This window comes from Microtus oregoni, unplaced genomic scaffold, assembly GCF_018167655.1.
Source record: "Microtus oregoni isolate MIOR12 unplaced genomic scaffold, Mior012 000013F_ref0000133, whole genome shotgun sequence".
Taxonomy (NCBI): Eukaryota; Metazoa; Chordata; class Mammalia; order Rodentia; family Cricetidae; genus Microtus; species Microtus oregoni.
The window spans coordinates 34,546,991-34,560,238 of NW_024543072.1; the positions used below are offsets into that span (position 1 = coordinate 34,546,991).

The 13,248-nt window shown below is 41.6% G+C and overlaps 1 protein-coding gene across 2 annotated transcripts; it reads right to left on the reverse strand.

Moving 5' to 3' along the window:
- Window positions 1-1,434: 1,434 nt before the first annotated feature.
- On the reverse strand, window positions 1,435-13,001 carry Ccdc181 (coiled-coil domain containing 181). Of its 2 annotated transcripts, none has more exons than XM_041662846.1 (6): window positions 12,890-13,001; window positions 10,741-10,881; window positions 8,583-9,530; window positions 6,844-6,990; window positions 2,379-2,533; window positions 1,435-1,773 (listed from the first exon to the last, which is right to left on the reverse strand). In XM_041662846.1, the coding sequence occupies exons 2-6, from the start codon at window positions 10,855-10,857 to the stop codon at window positions 1,611-1,613; spliced, it is 1,530 nt and encodes a 509-aa protein (XP_041518780.1). In that variant the 5' UTR covers window positions 10,858-10,881; window positions 12,890-13,001; the 3' UTR covers window positions 1,435-1,610. The 2 variants fall into 2 exon arrangements, with proteins under 2 accessions (XP_041518780.1, XP_041518779.1); XM_041662845.1 differs by lacking the exon at window positions 12,890-13,001 and adding an exon at window positions 12,743-12,883.
- Window positions 13,002-13,248: the final 247 nt, after the last annotated feature.

The window sequence follows — 13,248 nt, forward strand, 5'->3', positions numbered from 1 at the left end:
ATGAGTGAATGAGCAGAATGCTAATGTTTTCCTCCATAAAAAGGAATTAAATACTGATATATACACTATGTTGTGGGAGAGCTTCCAAAGCACTGTGCCAAGTGGAAGAAGCCACACATACAAGATCATGTTTTTAACTGTGAAATTTCTAGAATAGGCAAATCCATAGACAGAGAACACATAGTATCTGCTCAGGAAGTGTGGAGAAAGAGGCCTTGAAAGTGGCTGGTCACAGGGATGGACTACTAGGAGTGATAGAATCATCTTGGAACTACAAAGAGAGTTTGTCTAATTTATAAATATGCTAAGCGCTGCTTGACTATGGTTTAAAGAATTAGTTTTATATGAAGCTCACCTCATTAAAATTAAAGGAAAAAAGTTGGGGGCCGCCAATATTTTTGTTTGTCTTTCCCAGCTATCATACATGACAATACTTGTGTACTATCAGATATATGGTAGTATCTTTAGCATTTAGAAATGTGTCATCAGCACTACTCAGTTTCGCGCCGAAGTCATATCTCAAGCCTATATTAAGTATTGTGAAGTTTGTACATTAATTCAAAACCAATTATAGTGAAATGTAAGACTGCTTGATGTGCTACAAAAGTTGAAATAGGCATAAGGCATAGTGGTCCACACCTAACACCAGTACTTGAGGCACAGGCGGGAAGACTCTAAGTTCAAGGCCGACCTAAGTTACAAAACCCTATGTTCCCAAAACAAACTAACAATCAAGTAGATACAGGAATAAACCATTCTCTCTGCATCTTCCAATTCTTGTAAAATACACACTAAAAGGTTATGTGAATAAATGCATGTGTGCACACACACGATAGACAAATGGAGGTCATCGGATTGTATTATGTAAAGCATCCACAATGACTTTGAAAACACTATTAGACATGTTTTATGCACAAAGTAGGAAAAGTGTAGAAAAACTATGTTGTTGCCTTTCTTCCTGTGGTACTGACAGGTGATACTTGCTCTACACTCTAAGTCACTAGCACTAAAATCCAACTTTGACAAACAAAACTTTGTGTAAAGTCTGGATAGAAACTTGTCATTCCAACATGTTCTACTGAAAGATTTAAATGTTTATTACATTTACTTAGTTTGTGGTGGGGATGTAGGGCATGTGCTCCACAGTGTATTTGGAGGTCAGAGGACAGCTGGCAGGAGCTAGTTCTCTTTCCACCATGTGGAGGCCAGGGATTGAACTCAGGCCATCGGACTTGGTGACAAGTGACTTTATCGACAGCCATGTTGCTGTCCCTCTATTGCAATATTTTAAATGATCGCAGGAACTAGGAATGAAATGTATGCCTTTCTTCTGGCCTTCTGGGTAGCAATGTTAATACGTTTAGAGGTAGAACACAGAGTCCCTTCATTGTTCAGTTTGCTGAACAGACTACAAGGCAGTACAACACATTCAACACTTGAGAGACGTTTATTTTGTGCTAGTGTGAAGACAATAAAAATTCACCATCAGCATTACCAAAAGACAAATCCCACTCTGTAATTTCGAGTATTGTCAAGACACAGGCTCCATGGGAAATGACATCCAAAACTCTGGTGACAGCAGTTTCCAATAAAGGCTTTCCCAGACAGCTTCAGTTGTAGTGGTCAGTAAAGCGGAAAGACTTGGCTTCGGGCATGTTGTACAGGTTGCTCTGTAGCTGCTTGGAGCGCCGTGCTTCCAGCCGGAGCTGCCTGGCTCTCTCTTTGACAGCCTGTTGCTCGGCTAGTTTTTCTATCTGTTTTCTTCTGAGCCACCTGGAGAAAGAGGCATGGTCAGATTTGGTGACGATCATATTGTAAGCTTCTCATCTATAAACATACAAAATTAACATTTTTTAATAATGAAATGGGGTCAAAAGACAAAATTGCTAAAGTAGTAACTAAACATTTCAGGCTTAGTTCCCAGGCTCATTCAAGAAGGAAGTTTATACTTGGGATCAAATGCCACCACCCAACAACAGTGTCTATTTTCTTGTGAATAAATTTGCAAAGAAATATTTAGAAGACAGGTATTCTGGTGCTACTAATCATGGTTAGATTTCCGGATGATGAAGTGATCATCCTTGTCCTCAATGCACATGTACTTTTCCTTTTCTAATAAAAGGTTTAGAAAGATATAGACAGGAAGAGAAGGAAGAAATGAAGGAGGGAGGAAGGGGGAAGGATGGAGAGAGAAGAGAGGGTGAGGAAGAAGAGAGGGAGGAACTTGGTACAAGTGGAGTCAGCCTTCACTGTGTTTTCCAACCTTCCCAGAGGCTAACGCTCTGAAGTGGGGTCTGTACGCTCAGGACCACAGAGGATACAGATAACAGAAGAGAGACGTGCTGGCTTTTCCACACTGTGAAGGCGCGGTGACCTACTGTTTAAAGGCCCGCTCACGGCCCTCCGTTCCTCTCAGGAAGAACAAACACTCCTCCTGCTTCCTGAGCTCCTCTGTCTTCCTTTCTCTCATCTGCTCCTCGTGCTTTTTCTTAAGCCATAATCGGAAGGCCGCTTGTGGGTCTCGGTTCACCTGCTGAGAAGGAAAAAAACACAAGATTTGTTTAATTTACATGAACTAACACTACCTCTTAAAGCCCTAATGAAGTTCTTTAAGATGGCAGATTCTCAATTCAGTGTCTGCAGAACACCAACTTTAAGGTGCATTCCTAGCACCCAATTCAAATGCACTGTTTTCCTCCACCATCCCTGATCGTGCTCTGAAAGGAAGCAGCCCTAGCCCATCTCTTTTCTTTCATCCTGTCTTAGTTAGGTTTTCATAGGTGGGAAGCGACATCATGGCCATGGCAGCTCTTATGAAGAAAACAGTTAGTTGGGGTGGCTTACAGTTTTGAGGTTCAGTTCAGTATCATCATGGCAGGTACACGGCAGCATGCACACCTGGGGTAGCTGAGAGTCCTATATCTTACAGGCAGCAGGAAGTTGACGGACACACTGGGCAGTAAGTATCCTGAGCATAGGAAACGTCAAAGTCTGCCCCCACAGTGACACATTTCCTCCAAGAAGACCATACCCACTCGAACAAAACCACACCTCTTAATAGTGTCACTCCCTATGTGATTATGGGGGACTAATTACCCACATCCTATTGAGGCAAATGGGGAGTGGAGCTTAGGAGCCTTTGGGTGGCATGCTTAGTGTCCTGAGATCCATCCTCAGCACAGCCACAAATAGTCTTACTGAGAAATCAACTAACGGAGAAAAGTAACGGCTTGGTTTTCAGAGTGAATTTTTTGCCTAATGAAATACTTTTCCCCAAAGATACAATCATCTAATTAAGAATGGAATGGGTTGTAGGCTTTGGAGTAGTTCCTGAACATTCCACGGAGCACAGATTATTAATGTGTAATTCAACACTGTGTTAACCTTTTTCTAAATTGTACATTCTTCAGTTTTAACAGCATCTGTCAGAAGATACTTAACTGCTAGGTACATCTTTAAAACTAATTATTGGAACTGGAGAGATGGCTCAGCAGTTATGAGCACTGCCAAGCTCTTCCAGAGGACCCAGGCTCAGCTCCCAGAAGCCACATGATAACTCACAACAATCTCTCTCTCCAATTGCAGGGTATCCACTGGTCCCTTCTGGCTTTCACCAGCACTGAGCATTTGTGGCACACAGACAAACATGCAGGCAAAATACCCATACCCATAAAGTGAAAATAAATCCTTGAAAAACTAATTATTGCTGAATGTACACACACACACACACACACACACACACAATTTCGCATATCTCTTTTTCATAGTATTTATCACTTAACATTTTATTTTATATTCCAAAATTTTTTAATATTTATTTTTTACTTATGTGTATGTGTCTGTGTGTATATGCATATGTGTGCAGGTGCCTGTGAAACACAGACAGCATTGGATTCCCTAGAGCAGGAGTTCTGGGCACTTGTGAGCCACCTGACCCGAGGGTGAGGAGCCCCACTCTGAGGCACTACAACAGGAGCAGGCACTATCAGGTGCTGAGCCATCGCTCCACCCTCTAGGGATTTTCAAATGTTAAGAACCCCGTCCTCCATGTGCTCTGGAAGGCAGAATATCCCTGCTTTGGTTGGAACTCTATTCCTGTACATGAGACAGCATGTGCCATCCATGCTACAGTGGATACATGGCAACTTTACTTCGCATTTCTTTGATTTTTCATCTGCTATGGTCACCTGTAGGGGAATTTCCTATCTACTCCTTTACTGTTTTCTCAACTGGGACACTGAAAGTTTTGCTCTAACAATATAAAGACTGAAAGTATCACTATTTGTAGTAATTTTGAAACTCCTAATTAGCCTTTTATTAGACTAGAAAAATATTTATAGCAGATATAATGGGTAAAGAATCAAAACCCTTATTATAAAACTCAATGAGAAAAATAAAACTGATTTTGATCCATAATTCCGACTGACCAGCTGCATAAGTGTACATGACCTTTTCTTTCGGCTCAGTGAATTTACTAGAGAAATTCCCAGAACTCAGGGAAGAACTTACCCTTCAGGGTTCACAGTGTTACTAAAGGATATCAGAGCGGCCAGATGTCTCAGTGGGTAATGGAGTCTGTTGCCAAATCTAACTATCTGAGGTCTATGCCAGGCACCCACAAGGTGGAAAGAAAGAACTGGCTCGCAAAAGCTGTATTCTGACTTCTGCAATGTGACAAGCACAGCCACCCCACCCCTGCAGTGCACACAAACCTTTCAAAAGGAATGTGGCTAGGTGGAGCACTAGCACTGGCGAGATGAGGCAGAAAGAAACCAAGTTCTTCACAAGTTAAAAGAAACACTTGGCGCTCTTATTACACAGAAGCTAGCCTGGGCTATATGGCAAGGCTGTTTAAAAAGAAACAGAATAAAACCAAACAACAACAGAAAGAATGTAAGAAGAGGGGCTAATAGGTCAGAGATAGTGCTGCCCTTACAGAAGACCCAGGTTCAGTTAACTGGACCAGTGTGGTAACTCAAAACCACCTATAATGCCAGTTCCAGGGAATTTGATGACCTCTCATGGCCTTCCTGGGTACTAGGCACACATGTGGTACACATATATTCCTGCAGATACCCTCTCTTACACACGCATAAGAATAAAGAAGGCAGAAGAACGGAGTTCCCTGAAAAAGGCAAATGGGAAGGGGCTTGAAGTTCCTCGATCTGCTCCAGGGGACAGCAGCATCCAGTTTAACAAACCAGGGAGTTCTTCAAACCCCTGGGGTCAGGAATCTACTGAAGGCTTCATAGAAGGTTTATGGATTAGCCCAGGTTAGCCTCTCCCTCCCCACTTCCTATCCTTGAGGAGGAACAGGAAGTTCCAAGCCCTGATCATGACTTAGTGTTTCTAGACATCAGCTCTCATCCAGAGCTGTTCCTTTAGAACCAGGCACACATGGCTCAGAAACCCCTCAGGGATGAGGTTCTCCCTGCCAGCAACCATAATCAAAAACCAAATACTACAACAAAACCAAATACTAGAAAAAAAAGACCCACTTAGCATCCCTGCTCTTCCAGGAGCAACACAGGATTTTAGCAGCTCTGGGCAAGAACTAAGGATGAAACCAGTATTCATGTCCTTTTTACTATATCACAAACACAAACCTGTACACACACACACACTAGAATTGATAGTATTAACGTCAAGACAAACTAAGTTAACGTCAAGACAAAGTAGGAAGATAAATCACACATGGTGTTAGCTAAACTGTGGTAAATAAACTGTGGAAAATATATCACTCACTAGCGTAGGAACTAGAAATTGTTTTAAACTTGGGTGGCTGATTACATGTCACAAAAATTAATACTCTGAACATTCAAAAGTTTTAAATTTTACCCTGAAGGAACTTCCTTGCAGTCTTCTTAATGTTCCTCATATAATGTGCAGCTTTACTGAAGCACAGAAATACCGAATATTGAAAATATTGAGACCTATCTAATCCTTCATGAGGAACAAGGAACAAGTTAGTTAAGAATGGAATAGAAGTTAGATAGTTAAAATAAAGGCCTAGAAAGATGTCCATGATGAAGTGACAGCAACCACATAATGAACTTTTAAAAACAAAATAGGTAAAAATTTAAAATAATATATGGTATGATTTCATTCTTATTCATTCATGTGTATGCATGTGTATCTGTGGGTGCCCAAGGCCTGGCATCTGATCCCCTGGAGCAGGAGTTACAGGTGGCTGGGAACCACCCCCTATGGGTGACGGGAATGAACTTGGGTGCTCTGAAAGAGTAGGCGGGGCTCTCAAAAGCTGAGCCAGTCTTGCAGCCCCTGTATTTCAGTTTTTTTTTTAATTAATTTTGTGGAGCTGGAGAGATGACTGACTGGTTAAGAGACTTGGCTGCTTTCCCAGAGGACCTGGGTTCAGCCCCCATGGCAGCGCACAGCTGTTTGTAACTCCAGTTCCAGGGCATACAATGTCCTCTTCTGATGCCCTCAGGTACCGGGCACACACACGGTGCACAAACATACATGTAGGCAAAACACTCAGACACATAAGTAAAACAAATTTAAAAATTGGCATTTTTAACTTTGATTTCTGACAACTCTCAAGCGACACCAGTCTGTAGGTTTGTAAGCAGAGATGTGTGTATATTCATCCACTTTAAATGTTACAATTAAAACGCCTTGAAATGTGAATTAATAATTTCTATTTTCTGGGCTAGGCAAGTTGGAATACAGTTAGAATCATCTGACTTTTGCCAGGCTTTGAGGAAACGACAGAGCCGTCCATGCCCAGGGCACCTTCTGCAGGGCTAGGCTTGGGCTCTGGTTCCTCCTCCTGACTCCCTTCCGTATCTGACGCTGGGTCTCACAGGGGACATCTCTCACCCTGCTGTTCATGTCTTCGATCTGCTTGGCCCGCTGGACTCTCCGCATCTCGATGACCTGCTCTCTTTTCTTCTGGAGCCATGCTTTGAACACCATCTCGTTCTCTTTCTTCTTCTCATTCTCTTCCTCTATTTTGCGTTGTTCTTCCTGGGAGGGGAGATCATGAAAAGGCGTTAGTGGAAAGTTCATGAAGCCATATGTGAGTCGAATAGAGCCATTTGAGTTCTGGAATTAGGATTCCCCACCTCAAAACTTTCCAAATGAAAATTTCTCTCTTTCACACATAGGGTAGCCTCTAATTTCTTTAAGAAGTTCTGTAAGGCACTTAAGCCAGGCAAGAGTACAGTTAGTTACACGGTGTTCCTTACAGGCCATTGAGAATGCTATATATTGTCTGTCAACTCTTAAGTTACTTTTGGTACCAATTAACTAAATTACTTCAATGCAAACAACAGCACATTTTAGAAGCACTGTCAATTGCCTGAGCGTTTTCATTGTTAATTGTGATGAAGGTACTGCAGTTGTGAAATCAAATACTTTGCTCACTCAGTAATGTGTGGGAAATACACGCAGACAACAAAGAATGTGGCCGATGCCTTGACTTAAAAACACTTTAACCAATGTTGGGAATGTAGCTAGTTGATGGAATGCTCCTAGCAACCTTGGTTCTATCCTCAGAGCAGCAAAATACTAAAATTAAAGCATTAACTGAGCTTAAAAAAAAAACAGGAAACAGAGAAAATACGCCAAAATTTGAGTCTTCTGATAAGGATACAAGAGTTATATTGTTTTATAGGTGTTTGAAATTTTTTATTAAAATATTTTATTAAAATGTTTTAGGAACTAGTTTGATGTTCCTAAACTAGTACTTTTGCTGCTATCAGAAGCTCACTTAGAGACTTGGTTAACTATTAAGGAAAAATGAAATTGTGTCTGAATTACTCATCTAACTGTCATAAAAAGAAGCTGTCAAAACCTGAAGGAAGCTACTTACATCCATTCTGTAGATCTGTAAGGTAGTCACGGAGAGGATAAGAACAGAGTATACAGTAGGAACAGCACCAAGCTACAAGTTAGATATGAGCCGGAATCTCTGTGATCGTACAGTGTCAGTGTGGCTGTGGCATTGGACTTCTTCCTTGCTGTTCTCGTCATGTGAGATTTCAGGTGGCATGGGGAAGCATTTCATTAGGGATATCGGGATCTACTCTCCCTTCCCCAGGAGTGGACATGCTAGACAGTGCTCCACCACCGAGCTCCGTCCTCAGCCAAGCTCCACTCTCAATCTAAAACTAAAATCCCTGAAATCAAGGAATTGTAGATACAGGAGATACAGGAAGTGCACACAGATAAAATTATATAAAGTGCACACAGATAAAATTATATGAAGTGCACACAGATAAAATAACGATAATGCAAGTTAGCCTGTTGCCTCTACTTGGTGCCTTCCTTTGGCCATGTAAGATTTGATTCTCACCTATCTCCTATAACCCTTAAAATGACAGTGTCATTTCTGAAATCTTGTCTGGCTCTAATGTAGATGTTCTCCCATCTTTTGTGTTGTTTACGAGAAAGGGTCAAGGTAGTGAAAATGTTACACACACACACACACTTTCAACACTTACGCCAGCAATTTAACAACAGTAAAGTAAATAAGTAAATCCCTGCCTGTGTTACTGATAAAATATAAAAAATACATTCCCCCTTCAACACAAATGCCTACTGGCCTTCCTCCTTACCTCCCTCTTTAGCTTTTCTCTCTTCCTTTCTAGCTGCTTTTGGAGTTCTTTCTGCCGTGGCGACAGACAATACGTTGAGGTCACTGGAGAGACATTGGCAGACTGTATCCTGTGATTAGATCTCCTGCTTCTTTTATTTAGATCTGGGTTGACAGCAGAGCTTGGACGAATCTTGGGGCTGGGTGGTGGCTGAGGGACTTGAGCCAGTGGCTCCTCTGTTGGGGAGACAGCCACAGTGTGAACCTTTGCTGCAGGCTCTTCTTTCTTGACACCACCAACAGACTGGGTGGGAGACCTGAGCGGCAATTGGGGGGTTTCGTTGTCTGTACTGTTAGCACTATTAATGGGAGGCAGAAAGCCCTGACTCTCGATGTCTTGTAAATTCATAAGTTCAAACTTCCCGTCTCTCTCTACCAGTATCTTCCTATCGTTGTCTTCACAGCTCCTGTCAGTTCCTGACAGGAGCACTTTCTCTTGTTCAAGTTCACCAGAAATGCATAGCTGAGACAGTTTTCCAGACATATTGTTTTCGTTTTCTGAGAAAGTTTTACAAGTGTCGCTGTCTTCTAACGGTGGGACTTCTAAATCAACTAACTTGTCCTTGAACTTCAGTTTTCGCTGCCTTTTATCATTCACAGGCTCTTGATTCTGTAGGATCTTGTTCGCCTCTATAATTTTCTCCATAATATATCTCCTTACTTCCTCGTCCTCGTCTTCCTCCAGCTCTCTCTGATTTTCCTGTTTGAAGTCCTGGAAGGAGTTCTCACTGTCTGAGTCTGATATAGGATCCAAGGGCTGAATGCTTGGGACGGAAATGAAGTCATTTCTTCTGAGGGAGGCCTCGTCCTTTAGGGGTTTATCTGGATCAGAGAGCTGTTGGCTGTGTTCTGTTTCTGGTTCATCCTCTTTTAATTCCTGGTCAAGATCGTCTTCCTTCTTGCAAGCCATCTTTAAAAGAGACATGAGACTCTACTTACCAGTACAATTGAGATTCTGGTCATTTATTTGGGGGACAATTGAAATGGATTTTTTTTTCTGTTCATGCAGTTTACTTTATACACAGGGGAATTTAAGCGCTTCTGGCTTACACTTTACTCATAATATTATAAGGCATACTTTTGAGCACCTCAGAGAAATACCGGGAAAACAATGAGTCTTCATTATCATGCTCTAACTCTTCAACCCTCTGCGCCACATCTGGAGCTGCTCCAGCTGCAAGACATTGCTTCCACCTCGCCTCTCAGGAGAGCTCTGCCTCCACTCCTTCTGGACACTTCTAATATGATGCATGAAACTGGCCTCAGAGAAGCCTCACTTTTTCCTTTTCCCCAAATATTCTGCTTCATTTACGACTTTACCACGTAACAAATCAAGATGGCCTTAAATCTATAAAACCCACTGCCTTCATTTCCTCAGACTCTCCCCGTTAATTCCCTCAAATCTGAATAACTATTCTTATTGTTGTCCTTCTAAAGTCACCTCATTTGATATCTAGTCATATTCTTTGTTACATCATCATCTATTGACACTAATTATATATAAATATATATGTGCTGAGTGTGTGTGCACGTGCTCATGCAAGAGCACACTAGCAAAATGAACAGCTGGGGAAGGTTCACGTTTCCTGACTTTCCCTTCCATATATCGGAACAATAGCACAGCATCCTGGGTAATATACTTCTACAAGTGTGTGTGTGTGTGTGTGTGTGTGTGTGTGTCTCAGATCAATCCTTTATTTTTTCCTCTATCTTCATTACTCCCAAGCACTAATTCTGTCTTAAAGTTTCAGTTATTAGCTGGAAGATTATATTTTTAAAGGATTTATTTATATTAAAAGTATAAACACATGATTTTTTTCAGGCTTTCACCTTTGATGTATAAAATCATGTTAATTATCAATTTAGATTAAAATTTCATTATCACTTGAGCTTTGTTAAATGCATTTTAATTCTCATGCACCCAAGCTTTAAGGCACAGAATTTAAATCCTCTGATGTCTCCACTTCTTATCTCCAAGACGGGGATAATGGTATTTAGTCAATACACATCAAGAAAACATTGCGAAGTTTAACTGTGATACCATTAAGGGCAAACCTTCCAGGTGGCGAAGCACTTGCCAAATGTGACTGTTGCGAGCACTATTGGCGGTTTTCACATACCTCTATTACGCCGCCATTACTTTTTTCTTTATCATTGATCAACCACTCCAGGTCCTTTTCAAAGTCATCCTCATATTCCCCACTTTCTTTTGAATCTATCGCTTTCCTTTCATCCATTTCTCCGCTTGTCAATGAACAATGCTGGAAGATTTAAAGATAAAGGTGCGTGTTTAGCCAGTTGAGAGGTGGCATGGGGACAGAGATCAGTGTCGCAGGTAAGCTAACTACCACATAGAAACGTGTAACAGGAAGTGTTCGGGGTAAATGTGTTTGTACACACCCCTCAATGGCAACGCATTTCCATGGCAGACATTTCTAACAATGCTTTCACCTACCTCCTCCAGTTCTCCCACCCCCAATCTATGAGATTTCTGCGGTAGATAAGAAGATGGAGGCTTAGGAAGGGATTTTCCCCATCCCCTGCCAATCAGCAAAACTGCAGCAGCGAATGATGCAGTTTGGGCTTTGTGTTGAGGTTTAGTTCTTAGCTATTTGATAAAAAAAGGAGTTACCTAACTGGATAATAATCATTTCTAAAATATTAATTGTACTCTTTCCATATATTTAATTTTCACATTCCTTTAAGCTAAAAATATAAAACAGGCTTTCTTGACAAACTCAAAGATAAGGCTTCAATAACTTCTCAATGGGAAGTTGAGGGCAATAATATTTTGAGGTGACTTGGATAAGCCGACATCCACCGTCAAGACAGGTTAAATTACTTAACAATCTACCTCTGAGCTATTAAACAAAGACTTTTATGCATCATGACTTAGAAAAAATATTACCTATATGAAATCTAAAATGCTAAATTCAAAACCAGAATCAATATAACAAATAAAAATATATCAGACATATTAGGAGCTATTAAAGTCATACAAATGTAAGTTAAAAGAAAAAGGCATAGGGAACGTGAATGAGAATTAGATGAAGTTGCATCAAATCTGAAATGTAGATGAATTTCTCTAACTCCAAAAGAAACATCGCCACCTGCTCTTGTGTCAACAAACAACATAAGCAGGAGGTCTTGTTGCCAAGTCCCTTATGCCTTTCAGATGAGTCACGGGATATTCCCACCTCCGGTTCTTTAATCACCATCACCAGGACATGGTCCATATGACACACACGGTACATACTGGAATACAATGATACCTTCCGTAGCATTGTATGACTTAGCATTTCCTACTTTATTACTGTGAATTTCGCACATTTAAAGCTTATCATCAATAAAAATCTACAAAAGCAGTTCAGGCCAGATCCACCCTCAGTAGTGAACTACAGTAGAAATGAATTCTTTGCTCTTAAGTCTGTGAAAATCCATGAGTGGGTAGGTGTCTAAAGACCTTAGTGTGTGTGTGTGTGTGTGTGTGTGTGTGTGTATACACGTTATGCTGACAACTTTATTCCCAGATTAAAAATATTGAAAAAGGCATTAATCTGATACTTCAGGCTCAGTCTTGTCCTATATAACCTTTTAAGCAATCCTTGTTGAATCACCAGGAACCCAGAAAACAGTAACGAGAAAGCTTTTTCACATAAAATAAGCATTTAGCAAAAATATTTTTAAAAGCAGTTAAGCAAAACCTCACAATATTATGAAACCATCAGGTCCATCCTACCTGATGCATTCTGATTAAGACTGCGGTAGTATGAAATATTTTTTTTAAATTGCAATCTGTTACAAGTTCTGACACTAATATTTAATAAAATTAGGCAATGATTTGAATTCGTATTGAACATCCTAAATCGGCACCAACTAAATGGATAGCATTCCGTGTGTAGAAGCTAACATTCAGGAGTGATATATTTTTTTTTCCATGCAAGCCACCTTTCACATTTAAGAACTTTGAGAAGGGGTATAATGTGACAAAAATGCAGAGCTGGCGTCTAAGCCACTCTCTGAGGGGTTCCCCTTGCGCATGGCTGCAGCGATGCTGTGCCAGGCTGGGGAGATCCTGGGGCTTATCCTGGAAAGACAGCTCATCCCGAGAGCTTCACCTACCTCACCTCCCCGCTAACCCAGACGTTTATCCTCTTCCTAGTCCTCCCACCAGAATCTGCGTCCTCCTTCCCTTCTCTCCCTCCAAGCGCCCTCCTGCCTGTAGAAGATGCAGCGGCTGGGGGCACAGAGATAGCCGCGGGAGCTTACTTCTCCTTTTCTAAGCTCTGGTGAGGCAAGGGTGACACCCCCGGGCTGGCTCCTGATGCAACCAGCACCCGGCTGCCATGGCAACGGCGCGTCTCTTCGGTCTTCATCCGGGCACCCCACTCCTGAGGCTCCGTAGGCTCGTGCGCAGCCGCAGAGCGCACCCCGCGAACACCCGCACCTCACGTCACGCCAGGGTTTCCCAGACCAGGAATCCACACATCGTTGCGGATTTCACGCCGCACGAGGGCCTGGCGAAGGACTACTGCCTCGGGCGTGGATTTTGTATAACTCGACAGATTTTGAATTTGTTGCCAAGATTTATAAAAGTGCATTTCGGTTTTCATTTCCTCAAGTTAGTA

Coding starts and splice junctions, on each gene's coding strand:
- Ccdc181 (XM_041662846.1), bottom strand. CDS start 10,857: ATGGATGAAAGGAAAGCGATAGATTCAAAAGAAAGTGGGGAATATGAG. Junction 2,534..6,843: donor TCGAAGACATGAACAGCAGG/GTGAGAGATGTC, acceptor TTTCCTTCTCAG/CAGGTGAACCGAGACCCACA. Junction 1,774..2,378: donor CGTGAGCGGGCCTTTAAACA/GTAGGTCACCGC, acceptor CTCTTTCTCCAG/GTGGCTCAGAAGAAAACAGA.